Raw genomic sequence first — 24,638 nt, 5'->3', positions numbered from 1 at the left:
ATCAAACGATGGACAGATAATTAGGAAAATCATTTTTAATACAATGCCGAGCCACTCATAATTTGAAGGATAATTTTTTTAAAAAGCACGCAAAATACTTCGCCACCCAGAATTACTTGTTATTGCATTTTTCTGCAAGTCATTTGATTACTTTCTTTTTATAGGTCGATTTGAGTCCTTTTAATTTTACATCTTTTATAGTTTACTAAGTTTACCTGTTTTCAAAAGTTTTGCTATTTGTCATGTTTACCCCGACCCAGAGTAGCCCCAGTTGAAACATGTATAATCAAGGTAATTCTGACAGGCCATTGTTTGATGTCAAACATTGCCGAAGGCTAGCACTAATCCGTTACGTAAGATTGTTGTGGCTAGAATTGAAGAGCCGGACATAGGAGTTGTGAGGCCGCCCGATAGCCAATTATCACCTAGGTGTCGAAATGTTTCCAAGATCAAAAGAAGTTGCCTGAAGAAGTGGGAGTGTCTTAACTTCTTTCCCTGCAAACAGACAGACAGGTTGAACTGGTAGCTAAGACGACTGGACAGGGGCACAGCACCACCCAATCAGAATCGAGATAGGGGAGAGACCTTGATTTGGGTAGAATGATATCCCCGCGTCTTCCGGCAAGAGTTAGTTCGCTGAGAGAAATTACCCAGAGTGGAGGTTAGCGTAACTCCGAATAGGCCATTCGTTATTGGCGGGAAAATCTTAGAGCGGGAAATTCTAAGTACAGAGAGATTCAAATAAGGAAGCTTTGAGGGACAGACCAGTTATAGTTTGGTCCCGTAGTCTCAGATAGAGAGACGGAGGAAAAGAGAAGAAAGGAGAGAACTCAGGACAAGTTGAAGTCTAGGAGCGAATTGGAGGAGGAGATCGTAGAGACGGAAGAAAGGAGAAGAAAGGAGAGAAGTCAGGAGAAGTTGAAGTCTGGGAGCGAAATTGTAGGAGGAGATAGTAGAGAGGGAAACGGAGACAAAGGAGGAGTTAGAGGAACGGAAAGAAGGAAGGAATCAGCGGGAAAGAAATAGATGAGTAGATGCAAAGACAGGGGGAAAATCGAACTCACACTGTAAATCACGGGATGAATTAGGCTGTCACTTGGTCGAGGTAAAGACGAGTGATTGGAAGTTATCGTTTTTAAATTATCAAATTTATTAAATTGTTATTGATTGAATTTCATCTTCGTGTTCTCTATAATTTAACCGTCGGCATTGCTGACTGGGGGCTCAGAGCTGTAAAACTACCTCGTCACTAATTTAACCTTCTAACCTCACGAGCCAGGGTGGAACTTTCATCATAATTTAATTAAATTATATTGGAAGAACCCTACCCCAATACGTGCAAACGTCACACTATTGGTGCCAAAAATGCCCATTGTTAATCAAACTAATATTGTCGCACAGATAGAAAAATAATTTTCGAACAAACGCAAATTTAATACATTTTCCATTTTCATTTACAATCAAGTAATTTGCTCCCCCTGCTAATTGTTTTAACGATAACAGTTCATTGATTCCTTACTTGAACAGGAACTAGTATCTCCACCAGAAAACTGGATGCAATAAAGTTAATTATTAATCTTTAACGAAAGAGCAAGTTCCTTTTCCTTTACATTTTCTATGACTTTCTTTTCCTTTCATTTTTAGCAACACACCTCCTAAAGTCGAAACAAATTGCATTTTTACTGAAAACCGAACGATGTTTCATTTTGACTGAATGGTACAGAATTTGTAATAAGTATGCAATACAAGCTTATTTTGAGCCCTTTCACATCAAAAACACAAAAATGCGGTTCTCTGTGATGAATATATACACAACAAACAATTTAATAATTACATGCATAAAAATCACAGCGCATACAAATGAGAATCATAATTAAGTATGCAAGCAACATTAAATGCATTTAAACATGAATAAAGCATTTAACAAATGACAGCAACATTTTCTTCCTTTGACATCTACATGAAAGGGATGATTTGGGCTTGAGAGTTCACAGCTAATCCTTACTTTTGATCAATTGCAACATCCTCGACTATTTATGTGAGACCCTTAACTTGAAATATGAGAACGATGGAAAATCAAACTTATAACCCAACAGTTCGTTTTTTTATCATTATGGAACTTCAGTACTGCTCAAAACAAATTGTTAATACATGTTTAACGTCAATACAATGAAGCGATTCAGAGAAAATCTTAAAATCGGTACAAATGTGAAATCCCATTAAAGATATTTCCTGTTGAATCAAAGGTTTGCTCTGTGGATTTTCAAACTTCGCCTTCCGAGCATTTTTTTTTAAAGATTACTCGCATACTCACAGTGCGTGATTTTTTATGGATGAATTCGAAGCGTCTTAGAGGTTGTGAAACCGGGGAAGTACTCTTCAAATGTCGATCATAATTGCTGCTAATGATATACTTAGAACTATTTTTAGAATCTGATGATCCATCAAGATCTTGATGAAACAAACATTTTTGCTGAATAGATTACGCATTCCAGTCATTAGTATAATCCGGGTGTAAAATGCCATATCCGGTAAACTGCAACCACTTACACTGACACCGTTAGAGGGAAACAAAAATAACACGTATCAACAAAACAAACATTAACACAAAAGACTAGAGAAAATCTGGATTATTACCATTTCTGAATGATAGGGGGATGCAGCAAATAAAATGTTATATAATAGATTAAGTAAAGAAGGAAAAAACATGTGGAAATCATTTTCTAAATAAGTAAACTGCATGTATATTGTTGTGTTGCAGTCTGATTATAAATATTCAGAAATTGGGTCATCTGTGTGTTTATGTGTTTATGGAACGGAGAACAGCATTGTTTTGACCATATTCACGCCTAAGGACAATAGATGGTAAAAGCAGTCAAAACCAGTTTCTACAATATATGATCAATATATGATATCATGGTACATGTATACCTGGATAAGGTAACAACGGACATCTGTCATGATCATGTTGAAGTAGGATATAAAACAAAAGATGAAAAATATAGTATTAATTCACGTAAAGAGTAAGGACTATTCACTTCGGTAAACAGTGTCGCAAGATTTATGTACCTGCGCTGAACTGATGCCTGATAGAAAATGGGGTAAGACTGTTTTGAAAGGCGAGATTGTTGGGGGGGGGGGGTGTAATAAGGGCAGTTGAGTTCTGATGGTTGACGAATTGACAAGTTCTCTTATCATATTCATTCGTTTCTACAAATAACGTTTTCATCAGCTGTAATTCTACACAGTTTGCCATCGAGTTATTGGTAATATATCTGACATCATCTGTTGCCAGTCTTCAATATTTTTTTATCATTGTCTACACCGTTAACATCACAGGATAAAACTTATTTATAAATAAAACGCGCGACCGTCGAGGATACGATGTGTGTGTGTGAGAGAGAGAGAGGGACAGACAGAGAGAGAAAAAAGAGAAATATCTGACTACCGTAGGTTCAACTAGTCTTTTGCGGTGGTATAAGGAATGAATGTCTTTATATCACATTTGTTTTGTGATAGGGATACGAATGGGACTGTATCAATTACACGAATATACATGTATCAAATACACGAATATACATGATCTAATCCACGAATATACATGTATCTAATACAAGAATATACATGTACGATCGGGATATTAATTACCAAGAGATTGACATTAAAATCCCCATCGTAGATTATGTCTACACTACAGTCATGTCTTTAACCATCGAATTACAGTGAAAAGAAAGTGCTTGCTGTTTGGAAAAGATAAGATCTGATCACACATGGCTATAAAAAGAATTTTTTTAAAAAAAATTCGCTTTGATCAAATAAAATTATAATTTGACTTACAGCATTTATGGAAACGGATGCAATATTAACATCTATTATCACCAAGTAGACGAAGATCGACATGAAAGGCAAACCAACACGTGACAGTCATTGCTATTTTAAGGACTTGTTTTCATTTATCAATGTCGACTCATGCCTCGGACTGTTTTTTCATCGCACAGTAATATTTTTGGATAGCCAAAGAGGTAGCAGTAAATATTATTGAACATCATCTATTCTTCCGTAGATTTATTGATTGATGTTTAACTCTTAAAATAGCAATCACGTGATGTGTTGTTTAGGGTAATACAACCGTATCATTTTTGTTCTGTATGTAACACGTATAAATAAAACCTAATTACATCACAGTCGAATTTCATGACATTATGTTAGGCACAGGCATCATGACAGAGGCACCCTAATGTATTTCAAAGTCATAGGAATAGGTTAGACTGGATGTTTCAGATTCCGGAAGCCTTGGCATGAAAGAGAGGTTGTTGGAAATCAAATAAAAAATAAAGATGTATTCAGCCTTTTATAATTTTTTTTAAAATTAATTATAATATTGTTAGCTATGCTGTATTAAATCTTCAACTGTACATACTGTTCCACCGTATCAATTGAATTGTATTGAAATTATGTGACCTTTGTGTTTAAGGTTCCTATTTTATTCTTGTTATGTATCTTTGATTTAATTATATCTGATTTAATTGTTTTTAAGTTTTAAAATCGTTTCCTTTTATTTTTTAAATGTCATTATATGTCAAAATAATGTGGTTCTGGTTGTTAGGAACTTAATTATTCTTTTAGAAAATAGTTAACCGTGGCTGTTCGTTTTAGTAAACATCAGGTGTTTACCTAGATCCTGACCTTGATTCAGAATTAGTAGTAACCACGTAAATAAGTTCTTTTTTATTTTAAAATGATTAGTTGTTGTCAAGGTCATGATAGGACAACGTGATTAAGAAGCAAACAATTTTTTTTATTTTTTTTTCTTAAAGTACACCACATAAACATGATCATGTGACCCCCCTTTTTTGTTTCGATTTAGCAACTTGGGGATTTTCGCAACTGAGTTTTAGAATACAAAATAACCTTTGTTTTGGAGAAATAATCTCAGTTGTGCTTTTTCTTTACACTGGAAGGTGTTGTGTCGTTTGGAGTTATTTCAATTTGTTTGATTCAAAAGGATTAATTCTTTTCTCCTGGAAAATACGTGTGCGCATGCGAGATTCTTGAAAAAAGCGAGCTCTTATAAAAAAAAAAATTATTCGGATTTCCAAAACCGGAGTTATGTTTCTGTTTCTACAAGGAACTGTTGACTTCAACACTAGAGGACTTGAAATCAGTTGAACAATTTGTTATTAGGACTTCTAGAATTTTATTCGTGGATTATTCTTGGATTATTTTTTAATATCATTCTTAAAACTGCAATTCCATATTTGTATTTCATTATTTTACAGAATTTTTCCAGGGAAATAAATTATTATATTATTTCAAAGCTTGCTTTCACTCTTTATTTGTGTTACGGTGTGTCCTAGCCTAAACACGACACGTGACATAAGATTCTACACGTGCCACCTTTTGCTCTCATAGGCTGAATTAAGGCGGTAGGTGGCCCTAGATCAATATCAAAAGCTCACCCCTCCCATAAAAATTAATTTAAAACTTAATCTTTTTGTATCAAAAAATCAACATTATATTGCATTGCATCTGCTGCATTTTCTCGATTTAATTCCGACCTACCAATAAAATCTAACTTTAAATTGTAATATATTTTTCTGTGACTGATGACGTCAGTAGATTTTATAAAAAAAAATTTCTTAGAAAACATCAAATGAAAGCGATTATTCAATATTTGATTATTTTAGGTTTTATAATCAAGATTTTTCTCACTTTATGAACTATTAGTAGGAGGAAGTAGAAATAAATAAGCCCACGATCAAGTCCCGTGGACAGTGTTCAACACATTGCTGTTCCTATTGATTGGAGAACCGATTCACGCAACACTGTACCTAACAACACACCAAAGCTTAGGACGTAGACAATGTAGTACGGAGAAGTAAGGGTTACAAGCAGTTGTGCATGGAAACAAGTCTAACCATCGTACAGTCGTCTTCAGGAATACTTGGTACATGGTATTTAGAAACAGCGACTTCGACTTCCATGAAAAAGGTAAAAGCATCTTTGCACTTTTGTTTGATAGAAGATATCACAACTTATATTTTAAATACGATATTTGACCGTCCATTTCATAAATGTATGAAGACTGGTTGATACGTTAGCTTACTTGGTATTTTCACAGAGACGGTTAACTTATTTCTATTGAATTTGAAAGTATGACAGAAACTTTGTTACCTTTGTAATGCACTGTATCAAGTTAGAGGCTTTGTGATAATTAAACAAATGTAAAAAATATCTAGTAATACTCCGTTGCAAAAATTGTATTAATTATAAATTTTAAAAAATTATAGCTACTGTTTTCCCAACTGAGGTTGAATGTTAATATTAATACAGCGTTTTCGCTCCGAACAGACATTAAACTTTTTAGCATGTGTAACCTCGTTCGAGAGGTGGTTAGAGTTTATTGGCAAAAAGAGAATGATGTAAATGGATACTGAACAAGTTGAATACAGAGTGCAGACAATGAACAACATAATATTTACTGTATTGTGTGCATTATACCGGTAAATCCTTCTTTTGGTCGAGCGTGCTGTGTATGCATCGTTGTTGTTACTTTTTCCGCTAGTAGAGTTACTCATTTTATCTACGTACCCGACTTAAGTCTAAACAAAATTAGGTACATTTTTCTACCCTAACTAGTTATATTTTTCATCTTCTGAGTGCCGTAAATTTTATACGATGTATTTTACAATTGTATAACAAATATACTTCATAGTTGTGATGGATCTGTTTGCATGAGAAAGATTTATTTAAATATCTCGATTTAGGTAAACAAGACTCAAATCATATAACGTGAACTTTAAGATAAATATATGAACAAATAATCAAGCTTAATGTCACATGTAGCTGTGCCGCCTTAAATTCGAAAGAAATATTTATATTCTTCTTCTTTTTGATAATAATAATAATAATAATAATAATAATAATAATAATAACAATGGTGTATTTATTACCCTTGACGTTTCGTGTACACTTGCATGGATCATAAAAGAGTATCTGAATAATTTTAACTCCATATATATATATATATATATATATATATATATATATATATATATATATATATATATATATATATATATATATATATATATATATATATATATATATATATATATATATATATATATATATATATGGGGGTGGGGGTTAATATTAATATTCATTATGAACTTCTGAGAAAATGAGACTGTTGGTATACCTCTGTGTTACTTTTATGTATTGTGGCTGAACTTTCTTTGGATATTGTGCTTTTGGAAATTTAGATGATTTTGTGAACACACAGCAAACCAAAATTATTCCTCCTATGTGCTCGAAAAATCAGTCTGAAATATTGTAAAGCAGACTATCTTTAGTAGTTATTAAAATAGGGAAAACGACTTTTGCCAGACTCGTCAATAAGGCTTCTGAAAGTGCAACGAATGAATTATCAAATATATACAATGTAGAATGGTTATAGGATCTTATTTTTAAAATTTATCTGTAAATCCACGAAGTGAAAATGACCAAGAAGAACTAGCATTGTTTTGATACTTGCATATCTTAAGTAAGGCGAAGCTGCATAATATATAACCCATATTGCCCACATCAATTATCCACAAAAAAAAAACATGTACACGTTTTGTAATAATACCTAAGATATACAAGGTCTTTTTCAAACAACCTGTAAAACCAGTGAGGAAAACCGGGCACATTCTTTTCCGGAAAATGTAATACGGAACTGTAGAGCTCCACCAAAACAACAACACAGACACTGCTATATTTGTCCGACTAGTTTCTTATTTTCTGTATGCTTCTTCATGCACAACATAGTTTGAAGAAAAGAAAACGAATAACATCCATATGTTTATAAACAATTACGTCATTGAAATAACGTAATATGCATTGTATAACAGGATCAGAACTGTATACAGGGGATATATAATTGTGAAGTGGTAACATTTCATATTGCCACTCCTGACTTCGCCACTCGTAACAATACAACGTTTCCACTTCACTCGTGATATTCATCCTATATCTACTAAAGAAAAACGTAGATATTTTTTATCATATATTTTTAAATGTATATATCTTCTATTTGCATAAATTTCCTCCATTCTGTATCAGTGCGAATAACAGCTACATTACTACGTCAATAAAAAGAAATTACTAAATTTTACAATAATTTTGGGATAGAGACATTCAACGAATTTAGCTTGTACATATCATATTTTAAATTATGCATTTTGTTAAATTAATAACTGTATCCGTACAAAGCAGAAGAGGTTCCTACTATTGTTTACACATTTCAAGCGCGGATTGATACTGTTGGGGTCGAGTAATGTAGACACATCACATCGCGTTTGCATATGAGAATTTCATAGCATAACATCTCTATACAACATAATCTAATGACCGAGTTTACTTGCAAAGATTTTCATTCTTTGTTTTGTTTATTTCTATATCCAAATGTGAATTTTGTGTGTGACTAGGCCCAGATTGCCATCTAGTTCGATAGCGGGCGCTGTATCAAGTTTAGATTTTCACTTTATTTCGGCTTGCAATGAACATGAACTAAAATATCAATTGTACAAACTAAATTTGTAAAACGTCTCCATCCCAAGTTTGGATTCAAACAAAAATTGCAATTTTCCTATAGGTATTTTATAAGCAAGAATCTGCTTGCTTTGTTATCATGCTGTTTTTTAATTGACAAGGTCGGGAAACTCTAAGATTTATTAATTGTATGTCCTTTGTATGGTAAGGAAGGATTGGATTGTATTATGAAAGGACTTGCATTTATTCATTCATCGTACAATATGATGTTTTCAAAACAGTATTTGGAGTAAAAATAAGGGCTATTGTAGGCAGAAATAATTACAAGCATACGAGAGTTCTTGTAGTGGAAATAGTTTTTAACTCAAAGAATTTTGAAATTGACAATCATCTAAAATGATACGTTTATATTTTTCGCCCAGCTATAAGGCATACAGTTTTTACACAACATGGGATTACAACATCACACACATACGCACACACTTACACACGCACGCGCGCTCACAAACACACTTGAGTGAGGTTACTAGACTGCAGTTGAAAGTTTACAGTTTATCTTTTCTTATCACGTTCTTTTCTTCTTTGAGAACATTAAACACTTACTTAAATATTAATTCTCTTCTTACTTAAGATGTTTCAGTTTGATCCATTGCAGGCATTTTTTTGTTTTTTGTTCCAGTAAAATATGACACACGTTTTACACCATTTTAAGGAGTTGTACGTCGCTCCTGTTAAAGGAACGAATTGAGCAAAGTAACGGAAATAAACGATAAAAGGGAGAAAAGGCTATCTGAGCAATTGCTATGCAAGTCTTCATCAATACATTTACATTTTTTTTCCGACATAGATTTAACATAGTTGTGTACTTAGCATGAAATAACCAATATGTTTAAGATTTTATGTCATTTGTATATCCAAAGCAGAGTGCACTTCTGTTTTTATGCTGTTCACAATACGTGCACTTTTCAATTAGTGCGCAACAGACATTCTGCTGTGATTTAGTAGCAAATGTATGGTTACAAAATTGCAAATGGATTTATGCTGTGAGAAATAACACAGTTTATTTTGACAATAATTAGCAGAACAAAGAAAATATTAATGGACGTATTGTGCATGGGCAGATCAAGGTCAATGGTTTCTGTCGTAAGTTTCGACTTATACGAGAGTACATAAGATAGATCATCTTTATATCCTGAACGGCATGCCAAAGCAACTATAACAAACCCGAACGAAAATAATACGTTAAGAACTGTTTATTGTCACACTGAAAGATTTCCCCGATATGCAACAGACACCACATTATTATGGACACTTTCTATGTAATATATTATGTATGTAATGAGAAGGTCATAAAGTAAAACACTATGTTCTTGAATCCTCTCTTGAGTGAAGTCGAAGATAAAAGATATTGTACGTGTTCTTTAATGTTGCTTCCTGAGGGAAATGCATCAAGTTTTAATTTTGCTCATTTTCTTTCAGTCCTATCATATTATAGTATAGCACGGACAGTCACCATTGATGTCTGAGGTGGCTCTATGCTTTGAGGTATTACAAGAGCAATTCATTAGGAAGCAGCAGATGTTGATGTTTATTGATAATAACGAGAAAAAAAATCTATATTCATTTATACCAATTAATGTATCCACTTATATTAACCTTAATAGTTTCAGTGTACATTAGGCTTAGATCAATCCCAGTCTTCATTACGAGAATTCATGCATTACCTTTTATGTAACGGTAAAACATGCTGGTATTTTATAGCTGTATATGATCTTGCTTTAGCAAATCAGTTTGATTTTATCATGTAACTAGGTTCATTGATTTCTTCTGCACAGAAAAAAAGTTTTTCGTGGAAAGAATTTTTGTAAAAAATAATAGCTTTGTTTAGAAAAAAAAATCATTTTATGTGAATGAAGATTAAACAACTCCCTGTATATGGGAAATTTATTTATTCACAATAAAATCCCTGTGTTTAGAAAATTATTATTCATGCAACGATTCCCTGTGTTTTGGAAACTATTGTCTACACAACTCCCTGTGTTTGAGTAACTTTTGTCCACATAACAACTCCCTATGGTTCGGAACCTATTATCAACACAACAAATCCCTGTGACTGGGAAAATATTGTCCACACAACAACTCCCTGTGTTTGGGAAACTAATACCGACACAACAACTCCTTGTATTTGGTAAACTATTGTCTACACAACAACTCCATGTGTTTGGGAAACTGATATCCCCATAACAACTCCCTGTGTTTTTGAAGCTATTGTCCACAGAACAACTTCCCGTGTTTAGAAAACTATTGTTCACACAACAGTTTTCTGTGTGTGGAAACTATTATCCACACAACATCTCCCTGTATTTGGGAAAATATTGTCTTCACAACAATTCCCAGTGTTATGGAAACTATAATCCTTACAACAATTTCCTGTGTTGTGGAAACTATTACCCACACCATAACTCCATGCGTTTGGGAAACTGTTATTCACACAACAGCTCCCTGTGTTTCAGAAACTATTGTCCACACAACAACTCACTGTGTTTCGGAAACTAATATCCACACAAAAGCACACTGTGTTTGGGAAACTATTTCCACACAACAACTCCCCGTGTTAGGGAAACTATTATTCACGCAACAGCTCCCTGTGTTTCTGAAACTATTGTCCACATCACTATTCCTTGCATTAAGGCAACATTTGTTTACGGCCGCCGTAACAAAAGCGCGCAAGAAAGAAGCGAGCCGACATAAGCGCGCTGACAAAAGTGTGCCGACAACTGCGCGCAATGATAAACAACCCGACAATTATGCGCAAGAAAAAAGCGCCCATGTATACAAAGATAAGGTTGAGAAGACAATAGAACGGTTAACTGAGAAGACACTACCAAGATCTGGTAATCGACAACCTGCCACGCACCATGAACTCAGTTGAAGTCTGGCAGCGTTCATTTCAGCAGACGATAGATTGTCATCATCCATCAGTATTCAAGCGAATCGAACACTTTCGTAAAGAACAAGATCACTACGAATTGAAATTTGACAGATTTCGTTCTGGCATCAGACAATCAGAGGCATCTAAATCAAAGTACGTTCGTCTTAATCGCCGTCTCCAGGCTTTGGTCCCAACATATGGAACAGTACCGTTAGAAGATTACTTGCGATGAATAGCTCATAACATTAACAATATTTCTTCGAGCTAGTTTTACACAATACTTTCCTTATTTACAACATTTTAATAAGTCAATAACAGGTTTGTTAACAGTTCACAACGTGTGTGTAAAAGGCTCCCGCCGTGCATATAGTAATAAACATTCTAAGTAAACAAACCAACATTGTTTTAGCAAATTTATCTATTTTAATTATTTAATGCATTATATTGTAAGAACATTTGTTCACACGTTCTTAGGCTCGCGTTTGACTACGCCCTTATGTCGGCGCGCATTTGTCGCTGCGCGCTTTTGTCGGGTCACCTTTGTTTACACAACAACACAGTAAATCAATGTGTTAAGGAAACTATTGCTCACCTAACAATTCCCTGTGTTAGGGCAACTACTAACCACACAACTCCTTGTGTTTCGGAAACTATTGTCATCTCCAGCAATCCCTATATTAGGGAAACTATTGTCCACACAAGAAATCGATGTGTTAGAGAATTTAGTGTCCACACAACAACTCACTGTATTAGGTTAAATATTGCTGACACAAAAACTCGATGTGTTAGGAAACTATTGTGCGCAAAGCATCGTTTGGTGTAAAGGTAAAAATTATCTAACGTTAGAAATTCAGAGTGTTTGAAAATAAACATCAGGATAGAACAAAGACCTTTTAAAAACAATTGTATTATTCAGACATGTGCTGTATGGGCTTGAACAAAACACGTTGGTGTAGTGGCATTGGTTTCACATACTCAGTTTTCTCCTCTTGTAACTTCCTAACAAAATAGGACATTTTCTTAAAAAGAAACTCATATGAAGACATTCTCTAACTTTTAAAAAATGTATCTAACCCTTATGTACCCGACAACTTGCCAACCTGATCTATATATATGTGTGTGTGTATGTGTGTGCCAGTCTAAATAGGTTTGATGGGTATTCTAGACTTCAAAACAAAATTCCAATAAAGTCTGCTAATTTTTTTTATTTTTATCACTAACGTCAAAAAAATATTAAGTAAAGGCAATGAACATAACTGAAAATGGTTCATTAACACAGAACAATCATTAGACCGAGCAAAATTTCATCTGAACGTAATGACAGTATGATGAAAAACTTGGAAACTGTCTTGGTGGAGAAGTTTTACCTTTGTCTATTTTGCCACATTCGTAAAAATTTGCATCTTTTTATATGACACAGCTTCGTGGTGGCGATTTTCACGATATCGGTTACGACTTCTGCTGACATCCTTCAGATCAAGGTCTGAAAGGTGTATTATGTGTATTATGTGCAGCTTTTGTTTAGATATATTTAGACATCGATTTCTAAAAGCAATTATTAGTTATAGAGAGTAATACAATTGTCGGTGCTCCTATAATACATGTATTTTTTATGTTATGGGTGGTTCATCTAGGTCCTTTAAGTAAAGTCCACAGTAATATTTCTCGCTATGTTATGGCATGATTAAAGACAACTAAACAGGGCAAAACAAAAATAATAAAAATGTAGTTTGAAACCCATGGTAAAACTTCCTATTAATTTAAAATGTGAAGTGTCAGTGTGTGTATATATCAAAGCAATGCGACCTTGATTGCCAGGTCACGTAAAGTTGTCAACATAAAAGTAAATCCGCATTATTACGAAACTCGATGATGCCGACAACATAACGTGATCTAGCTATAAAGATCAAATTATTATGATAACGATATTTTACATACCTATAAATTTTCACAAAATTAATAAAATCACCAAATATAACTGAGAAAAGATAGAACTATTGTTTAAGATCTAAACCTTTCTGATAGGGACCCCAGTTTTCCGAGAAGTCTAAAGCGCTTACCTTTTCCCGATCACTGCCATCTCAATTTTGCCCAAAGGCCGCGGACAGGGTAGGACAACTAGAACAAAATTTAGAGGTTTATCGAGGTCACAGTTTGTAATTCACAGGGACCTACTGGAGACTTTTCCCTTGGACCCACAAATCCTCTCTGCGGCCCTGCTCTGTCCGCTTGGGTTAGAGTCTCGGACTTGGCCAATGTGGATATGTGACAAACCTTGTCAGTATCGTCCCGTGAGTCGTGGATCTAACCGAGGTTTTGCCGCGTTCTTCAACCACCAGTTAGACCCGCCTACATGTAAATAATAATGGCGCTAGACCCAAAACAACAAACACCTTTCTGGTATTAACTTATTCTATAGTCACAAACCGAATTTCATTTTTAACAGCTCATATGCGAATGAATATCAGTTTTATAAATGAAGCGTGTATAACAAGTTACTCATTTTCACTATGATCATTGTTAATAACGCTAGTTCTTCGACACATGGGGATGCAAGGGACCTATATATGTGATTTACAGCCACTTTCCAATTGTCAAATTCTGCATTGCGGAAGGTACCATCAGCTGAATAACTAGGAAAGTTTATATCCGGGGCCCAGAATAAAGAGTTTGAACTTTTTCTAACGTGATATTATGAGAGGCTCCGATAGGGATTTTACATCGGAATGACCGTATGACTTCGATAGTTACTGAGGGCGGGATTGAACAAGTTATTGGAACTTGATATTACAGGTGTGTCAAACAGAATGCAGCTCGCTTATATTTGTATGTCAAGTGAGGTTAAGCATTGTTATTCACGCTTGCTTGTTCATTTATTTAAAAAAATCTCGGGGAAAAATAGTTCCAGCCTAGTTTGATGTTAATACAGAATCAGAAGACGACAGTATCGTTTTCCTACTTTTCGGATTTGACGGTAAACATTCTGGCTCATTCAGGGAAGAAGATCGATAGATTTAGAATAAATATGTATATTTCTCTTCACCATATTTATGTTCAAATATTCTTAAATGCACTTTATGTCCTGGAAATATATTATTATTTTTTTCGTTCTTCTGTCCTTCGCACAGAGGAGCATTTGTTATCTTTCTGTTTTAAAATACAACTGATTTCAACTTTCTTTGTTCTGTTAAATTCCTCGAACTACACCCTAGTGTAATTAACCACTCAGTTGCTGTGTGTTAATTAGTTATTCAAAAAGTTTGTTTTTACTCCATTAGTTCTCTATCTCTCAGTGCGAAAGATGCTTTATCAACAGGTACCTTTGCTTTACAAAGGCAGCACGAAGGCATAACAAAAGTAATGAAAACAATATTTACTGTAAGCTATGATTCCATATGTATATGAACATGGATATGGCAAAAATCGCGATAACTGTAAATGTTGAGTGTGATTTCACATGGATGGATACGAACACGATATTGTATGCTAATGCGTGTTACGTTTTCTTTCGCTCTCTGTAGCGATTCCAGGCGTATTTGCACACGAATCTGATGTGGAAATCACTCAAATGAAGTCATGCATTAGGTATATGGCAGACCTCTAACCACGTGAGGCAGATGGCAGTTAAAAAGCAGCCGAAACATGGCTCAGCCATTTCCGTCTGGTCGTTAAATAACATCACAATTTGTTATAGGAATACACATTACTTAGATATGTTTGGTGATTCGCGTCTCGTCTGGAGGAGTGCAACATATATGTTACTACAGCAAAGGTGAACGGTGTTCCGATTTGTGACTTTGTTTCGTTCCATAGTCATTTGGTTCCAACTGATCCAAAGTAGTCCACAATATAACTTCTAGTGGCGACGAATTACACTGGACAACAAATTTTTACAAAAGTCATGTTACTGAAATAAAATTAGTCAATTCTTATCAATTTTTATGTGCTGAACACGAATATGACAGTCAAATTGCAAAATTGGCTCTAGTTTTTTTGTAATCTGCAAGAAATTAATGTTTACATAACGAAATGCATTCCAATAGTAAAAGGTCAACTGTAATAGCCTACCTATAAAAAATCAAGTCATTGACTACATCTTAGATTTCTTCGCCTGTCTCTTGTACAGCTGTTCGGGAGCATCTCTGAGGAGTGTCCAGCAGTAGTCAGCCAGCATTGTAGTGGACCATTTTCCCTGGTATCTTTGTTCCATTGTTGCGATATCTTGATGAAAACGTTCGCCGTGTTCATCACTAACAATACCACAGTTGCTAGGAAAGAAATCCAAATGGGAATGAAGGAAGTGAATCTTTAGAGACATATTGCAGCCAAGTTTCTTATACTTCATCAACATGTCTTCTACTAGTTCCTTATAGTTTTCTGCCCTAACATTTCCGAGGAAGTTTGTAGAAACTAGGCGAAAAGCATTCCATGCTTGTTTCGCGTCACCTTCCAGCAAGTTGTTGAACCGGTCATCTTTGAAAAGCTCTCGAATCTGAGGACCCACAAAAACTCCCTCTTTAATCTTTGCTTCGCTGAGTCGAGGGAATTTTTCATGCAGGTATCGGAATGCTGGCAAAGTCCGGTCAATGGCTTTCACGAAGTTCTTCATCAAACCTAGTTTGATGTGAAGGGGTGGTAGCAAGATTTTCTGAGCCTCAACCAGAGCTGGGTGTTGGATATTCTTCTCTCCAATGGCTACATTCTGCCTGTGAGTCCATTCCTTCCTCATGTAGTGCATTTCCCTTGCTCGGCTATCCCACTCGCATAAGAAACACATGTATTTTGTATATCCTTGCTGCAGTCCCATTAAAAGGGCAACTACCTTCAAATCACCACAGAGGTGCCAGCTGTACTTGTTATACTCAATGGAATTCAGTAGCTGCCTTAAGTTATCGTATGTCTCTTTCATGTGGACAGCATACGCTACTGGAATAGATGGAAGAATGTTTCCATTGTGCAAAAGCACAGCCTTGAGACTCAGTTTCGAAGAGTCCACAAATAGTCTCCATTCTTGTGGGTCATGAGTGATTTTTAAAGCATTCATGAGGCCCTCAATATCGGAACAGAATATCAGATTACTTTCCTTTCTGAAGAAAGGCTCCAATTGCTGGTGGCGCTTTCGATATGCAGTAATTGTGACATCTTCTTCTAGAAGATTCCATTGTTGAAGTCTTGATCCTAGCAATTCTGCCTTGTTCTTTGATAAGTCCAAATCACGAATCAGGTCATTTAGTTCTTCCTGTGTTATTCTGTGTGGGGTTGATGATGCACCACAGTGAAAATCTGGATCACTGCATGCTGATGGACCAGGAGAAGAACAGGTCGACTCACCTTTGTCTTCGTCAGATGAATCAAGAGAATATTCTGCTGGAGGTTCTGGAATAGGAAGTCCCTCACCATGTGGAACTGGTCTCAATGCAGACGGAATGTTTGGGTAGACTATTCTCGACTTCTTTCGCTTCGTTATTCCGCTGGAAAGAGGAGGAACCAAGCAGAAGTAACAGTCATTTAGGTGGTTGCTTGGCTCTCTCCACACCATTGGGACTGCAAACGGCATTGATGACCTTTTGCAATTCAACCACTGTGAAAGCTGTGTTGTACATGTAGCACAGCATATATGCGGAGCCCAAGGCTTGTCTTGGTCACCAACCTTGCATCCGAAGTAAAGATGATATGCCTTCTTCACTTGAGAATTGATACTTTTCTTCTGGTTGGCAAATGTCACTTCCCCACAAATATAGCAAAAATTGTCCGCGGTATTAACACACTTTCGAGTCATTACTGTTCTTTATTGTACGTAAATGGATAAAATAATAAGTTTTATGTAACAGTAGCTTGAACTGTCTCGCACAACGTCTAAAATATTTTAAATGCTGAACCTATCTGATTGGGCTTTATATAGTACACTGCTTACGTCAGCTTCAGCAGCCGCCTGGCATTAGTATAATAGGCCTACACATGTATAGTACACTGCTGACGTCAACTTACTTCAGCAGCCGCATGGCATTAGTATTGCATTGCATCAGAAAATGATGCAATCAACTGTGGATGATGTGAGCATGATGGTATTATGCAATGTTACATCATTATTCCGGATGTTGCTGCAGTCCTACTGGAGAAATTTACACAGTGAAACATAGAAAATGAGGTATATGAATATCTTCAAAACGAGAGCCAATACAAATTTTTCACGGTTATATTCGTGTTCGGCACACCAAAATACTACAGATTAGGGCCTTTTCAAGTCAGTAATGATTTCACTGTTGACCAGTGTTATAGTTGAAGTTTCTTTCTCCACTTGACGGAAAAGACAGAGGATGTGCTGATTTCTTCAAGGTTACAACTAAACAAGATTCCACACCGTATCTATGGAATCACAAGAACAATACGTCCGCAAAGGCCCGGCCCTAGCATGTGCGGGTCCCAAGGTAGCAAGCGATGAGCGGGGCCCCAAGCCAAAATTTTGCATTGCGGAGTTGATTTCCTGAAAGCGAGGAGCCCAAGGCGGTTGCCTCAATCGCCTTGCCTTAGGGACGGGCCTGCGGGCGTATTCCGCATCCACGTGCATATACATTGCCACATGCGCATTTGTGTATATTAGCTTGATGTATAAAATGAAGGTACAAGACAACAGCTGCAATGCAACAAGCGCGAGAGCTTTGTTTTGAATAAAAATGGTAATGTGTCAAGCCTGTCTGATATATTTTTTCGTGTCTAAAACTGTTCAGATCAAAATTCATTTCAATAAACATAATACATCTGGTGACTGATTTTTTTTAACTGTGTTATTTTCTGCGGAACGTTTTACTTAAAGTCGCTGACGTCTGCTAGTGTAAAGTAAAAAGGCATGATTAGGTTTTAAAAATTTAAAAAAGAAAATAAAAGAGAGAAAGAACAATTATGTTAATAATCGGTAATGACTTAGTTGAATAAGAGCCATATAACAGAACGAAAGGTTCCACAGGACAGCACTTTTTCTGGTACAACAACTAATTCGATTATATCATAATTTGTTAGAACCAAATTGACGATTATTTGGGACATTTTAGCACCAACCTATTATGTATACACACACACACACACACACAGATATATATATATATATATATATATATATATATATATATATATATATATATATATATATATATATATATATATATATATATATATATATATATATATATATATATATATATATATATATATATATATGTGTGTGTGTGTGTGTGTGTGTGTGTGTGTGTGTGTGTGTGTTAGGTTGATCTGAGGCAAGCATTATGTCCTTTCATAGATGATTTATGTGTTATCCAGATCCATGATATCATTACTTTGAATACTTATTATCGTTGATCACACTCAGTATTGATTTGTTTACTTCAGACTCAGATGGCACTGACGTTAGTATAAATCTATCTGTATAACCTGTACATATACCAATTTTCAAGCTATAACAATATATGGATGATACATCTTTATAGATGGACTGGTCGCATTCCCGTATCATCAATTAGTGACTATTATTTTTTCAATGTATTCAATTTGTTCAACATGCCCACGTTAGCTTTCAGATCATATGGTACCTTCTTAGGTTAAGTGACATATGCTAAGGCCTGGGGAGACACAGTGGGGAAGACAAATACAGAAGTGTACTAGTTCCTTGTATTTATAAAGGAAATAGTATTTGTGTAAAATGACTTGATAAGACTATCTGCCTTCATGTTTGTAGTCATATTCTCGGGGATTTAATGGACTGACTACCAATGGGTCTACATATAAGCTCTATTAAAATGAACGAATGAATGTTCATTAGAAACATTCCTGCCTGAAGCTTAATAAGGATATATCACAAAAGTCCTGGCCCCTCTCCTGCGTTTGGGAATGAACTGGGTCATAGAATCAATAATTACTGTCCTTTTTAAACGGACCGAAATCAGAATATTTAATCTCTGGATACATGCTGGACTATTGAAACTAATTTGCCCCAAGACGTTTACCGACACTGCACCAATCCGGTGGGTGATTTATTCTATGTCTATTAGCTGGAAGTCGCTAACACAACGCACACATAACGCCTAAGGAGGTTTCTTCTTGAGCTGACGCAGCCCTTGCCTTTATCCAGTAAAGTACGATAGTGTATGAGAAACCTGTGAAAATAACTGCAGTATATCAAAAGCCACCGTGATCCTCTTGCCATCTAGAGACAGTCACAACTCAGTAAAGAAACTGGTGAACAGTCATAGAACGATAATATTGACTGTCCCCTATAGTTAGCATTCTTCAGGCAACCCTCTAGTGTTTATACTAAACCAACTCAAGCTTAGCTTCACTGGTTTACATCAGAGACGCACAACACATTTTGTGGTTTGGTTGGCTAAGCCTACTTAAAGGTGATTTGTCTGTTTTGTTTTGTTTGGAAATGAGGTGAAGTGACGTCATAAAAAGATATAGCACGACATCCCTTTCGGTCTGGTTTGGGAATCGAGCTCTGTATTCACGTGTAGGAGTTTAGCACGCTCTCCACTGAGCGTCATTTTCTAGCTCTACAGCCAAAGATTGAATAAAATGCACACCGACCGCCTGTATGCTGAAATTGTCTTCGATGAATAAGCTCAGATTTTAGTTGTCTGGTGCAGGATCAAAGGAAAAGAAAATCATAGAAGTGATCTCATGTTATTTGATTGACAAACAGTAAAACAAATAGTTTGATTCGCTTTCTGGCGACCAGATCAAGATGTGCTAGAAACAACAAGCGATATCGATCTGGATCAAGCTATTACAAGTGTAACTGGGATCTGGATCAAGCTATTACATGTGTAACTGGGATCTGGATCAAGCTATTACGCATGTAACTGGGACTTTCCAAAACAAAATTTGGCAGAAATAATGACAACTGTAATCAGATGATTGAGTTTGCTTGTTTCAGGATTTCACAAAACAGCAACACTTTCAAGGTTATATCATGCAGCGGCAAGTAGACTAAAATTTATTTCACCATAATTGGTTTACTTGCGGATGCTGTTTTAATTACATGTCTGGCATGTCGATCCATTATTTGTTTAACCTGAATATGATAGTGACTGTACCGTGGCATTTATGCATCTTGCTATCAAAGTGTTTGTTTCCATACATTGTAATACGCATTGTTGGTGCCATACGTATTGTGACGAGATTGTTTCAATTTAGTAGTGTTCGAGTAAAAAAAGTAATATATATTTGATTCTGCTGATAATCTGATATTTTGATTTTTGGGGGAGTACCCCGTAGATCATTGTCCGTGATAAAGATTATAGCTAGGTGCCTATGACTAGGATTATACCTCATCAAATACAAAACAATATTTCGTTAAAACCAATTGAAATTGCTGATTTCTTAGGCCTTTGCTGGATGCAACGTGTAAACGTGCTGATGTTAATTTCTAAGGTAAAATGGATGGCATTAATAAAATTACGTAAGCGATAATACATACACGCGTTGCTGAACTTAGACATATTCAAAGACTGTTGAACAATACTTCATTACCTTTATTTGGTTGATTCAAAGTTAGTAACATTCAAAAGGAGTTAAAGATGCTAAATGTTCTGAAATATAAAATAAGTAAAATGACATGAAGAACACATCCAGAGCTTGTACCTTATTTTAAACATTAATTTGTGGTTGGAGATTAAAAGAGATACGATACAGAAAGTAAAGCATTATAACAAAAGCCAATGGCTTATAATGTTTTCTCCTCTGACAATTTATAATACAGTGTATATACAATTTTGATCTTGAACCGTATTACACTATAATAAATATTCTTTTTCATCATCAGCTTCTAAGAAGTCTCGCATATACTCTGCATGGGCGATAAAATAGCATGCCTTTTTAAAGCAATATTTTCATGGGGGAGGCACATACTGAAAACTTTTTAAAGCGACCGGATAATTTAACCTTTCAATCGCATACACAACAATAGAGAGAACGCTAACCTGAAGCATTCGTCCACAGACAAAGGACTTTAAAAGCAGACTGATTTAATCTCTACTGACCGATCGCTCGATGGAATGGTGAGCCATGTTAACAGATTGTCCCAGATATGCGGCAGGTTGTAATGGCCCCCTTCTCTGATCAACGTCGGTTTGTGCGCTCGGATGTAGATCGATTCCTTAACACCCAGCTCAAACCAGGCTTGTTCTCGATCTAGGTTTTAACTGTTCCAAGTCACAATATTGGCAGGACAGATATTGTGTATGTGCCGTGATACTTCAGACGAGCTTGAACGATGTTAACAGTCAGTAGAGAATAAATAGTCTGCTGATGAAGACCTTTTGCGTTAGGACAAAAACTTCACGTTAGCTTTCCCTATAAATTTATAAACACTGTCAAATATGAATAATAATACTACACAGATAAGGTTTCACCCCACTCGCATGAATGACTTTTGATACTCTGTGATTTAAATGCCAATGGAGTATCTCCAAAGACTTGTTTTCCTGCGATAACATTTCAGTTTATAATCTGATAGAAAAGTGCCAATTTTCGTCAACTTTCTTGAAAATACCCCACAAGAAGATACTGTGAACTTAAATCGCTGATTAGATACAAATTTTCACAATTTGATATTTCTAGAAAAATTCCGTAGTAACGCTCATTATATAAGTAATGTAATCAAATTGATACAAATTACCTATGGTTTCTCTTCACACATCATGTGCCTACTTTCAAAATTGATTATCCATTAGTAATATCTAGGAACTCGACCATTTTTAACTGACTTTTCTTTTTTTATTAAAGCTACTCGTTTTAGTCTACGACATGCAACTGGATTCGTTTTCGTTATAATGATTGAATTACACAGTCCAGTATACGTAAATTGTACTGCGCTAAGAAACGTTTGTTAGGTTTTGAAAAATGTTTTTCGAAATTAATCTGTCTTCTGTCTAGTAAATCGCCAAACACTAAACAGCACGTGAAATTTTAACGGGTAAAGCCTTTCTTTCCGCTTCCCTGCAATAATACTTTCTAGGTTGCAGTTTTGTTACGAGGAATTAACTTCATGAGAAATCATCGTCCCAGTACACACTCTATTGTCAAGTTGACAAACACCTGGAAAATTTTTGGACAATTAATCGATAGTTCCTGTCATCTCTAAGCTAGATATGGATGTGTTTTGTACAATACAATACAATAAGATACGACACAATACACTTCAACACAATACAATACATTACAATACAATACAATACAATACAATACAATACAATACAATACAGTACAATACAATACAATACAATACAATACAATACAATACAATACAATACAAATAAAGTCATTTTTCTGGATTTGTTGGTGTCATTTAGGCATATTGATTGAGAATCCGTTGCTAATCAAGATTCATTATGGTCTGATATTGGTCTCCACAAACATGTCGTAATATTTTGCTTTAATACTGCATGTCTAAACATAATGAGAACGTGAGGATTTTCTTTAGTAAAAAGGAAATATATGCTGCATTATTGGCAAACACACATATTATTTTAGAAATTAACTGAACATTTGTAATATAGTCTTGTCTCCAAACACTGCTTAGAACCTATGTTACGCTGTAACATTATTTGAATAAACTTTCATCAACTTTTTTGTTTTAGCACAACGAGTGCCCCAATTAGAATTCGAGAAACCTGGAGGTCTTTTGGGATTTTTAATCCTTTGTTTAACCCTTTCTACCATAAATGCATTTTACATTAATGGTTAGTCTGTGGAAGGTGGGCATGAAACACCTAATTTCTCCAATATAGAAATAAATACAACTTTTCTTTGAAAACAATTTCTATTTTGCAAGTAGTTTACTTTTATTGTTCTAATACCGGCATTATTTTAAGGCAAAAAATCGGCTAAATGATTCCTCATGCAATGTCCCAAATTAAAGTAATCGTTTCACTCCATGGGTGGTGGTCTAACGTATGTAGTTCAATAGCAAAAATTATATCTGAAATCACAAATTATTGCTTTTTCTTATGCTCGTATGGATCAAAGCTTCATTTATCTTTAGCGTCTGCATTAATATTGAAAATCGTTTCGCATATCTGTACATTATAATTGTGCGAATTTTAAAATTAACATAAATGTGAACATAATCATTAGGTCTCTTGATGTAACATTGATACAAAATATAGAAGAGTATGATACTGGAATATAACGGGTCAGCTGCTAAAAGTTTAATTCCGTTTCTGAATACTTTCGAGTTGCCCATATAATTTAAAATCATAACTTGAAGAGAGATATATACCTTGATAAGTAAAACCCGTTTTTTACTTTTACAGTTGTAAAAATGAATTTTTGAAACAAGCTGGTTTAAAATAAATATGTATTTTCAAGTCATTATTTCAATTTATACACTAAAGATTAGAACATTCGGCCTGTTTCCACCAATTTAATTATGTGGTATGGTATAGCCATGCTTCCAAATCAACGATTGGCTCAACATTCTTGTGGCATGTTGCAACTTACATCATTTCAAAAATTACCTGACACGAGCATCCAAAGCAGGTATTTTTCGTGCAAGGAAATTACTTCTTTTTCTCATTGCGTTATAAGGAAAGAAAAAATGTAAATGTGCCGGAGTCTAAACACATTTGCTTTTCATCGTTTTGATGTTCAAGAGTCTACATATATTTACATATGATAATCTTGTAAATATGCTAGTCATACACACATTTGCTTCTGATAATCGTATCGATGTGCCAGTCTACACAAATTTGCTTCTGATAATCGTATCGATGTGCCAGAGTCTACACAAATTTGCTTCTGATAATCGTATCGATGTGCCAGAGTCTACACAAATTTGCCTCTGATAATCGTATAGATGTGCCAGAGGCTACACAAATTTGCTTCTGATAATCATATCGATGTGCCAGAGTCTACACAAATTTGTTTCTGATAATCGTATCGATGTGCCAGAGTCGACACAAATTTGCTTCTGATAATCTTATAGATGTGCCAGAGTCTACACAAATTTGCTTCTGATAATCATGTTGATGTGCTAGTGTCTACAAAAATTACTTCTGATAAGCATGTTGATGGATGTGCTAGAATCTACACAAACTGGTTTCTGATAATCATGTTGATGTACCTTTGTATACACATAGTTGCTTCTGACTGATTTCATTTTCACGTATTCTCTGTGTAC

At 35.2% G+C, this 24,638-nt stretch overlaps 1 protein-coding gene across 1 annotated transcript in view; it reads left to right on the top strand.

Moving 5' to 3' along the window:
* Positions 1-5,758: 5,758 nt before the first annotated feature.
* LOC149802308 (uncharacterized) overlaps positions 5,759-24,638 on the top strand; it is a 36,739-nt gene continuing 17,859 nt past the window's right edge. Inside the window, exon 1 of the mRNA XM_089956735.1 lies at positions 5,759-5,991. Within this exon, the coding sequence (XP_089812861.1) occupies positions 5,902-5,991 (90 nt within the window). The 5' untranslated portion in view covers positions 5,759-5,901. The remainder of the gene's footprint in view (positions 5,992-24,638) is intronic.

This window comes from Sinohyriopsis cumingii, chromosome 4, assembly GCF_028554795.1.
Source record: "Sinohyriopsis cumingii isolate HCF-2022 chromosome 4, ASM2855479v2, whole genome shotgun sequence".
NCBI classification, from domain to species: Eukaryota; Metazoa; Mollusca; class Bivalvia; order Unionida; family Unionidae; genus Sinohyriopsis; species Sinohyriopsis cumingii.
Note: the sequence above shows the minus strand (reverse complement) of the source record. Positions and strands in the feature narration are given on the sequence as shown.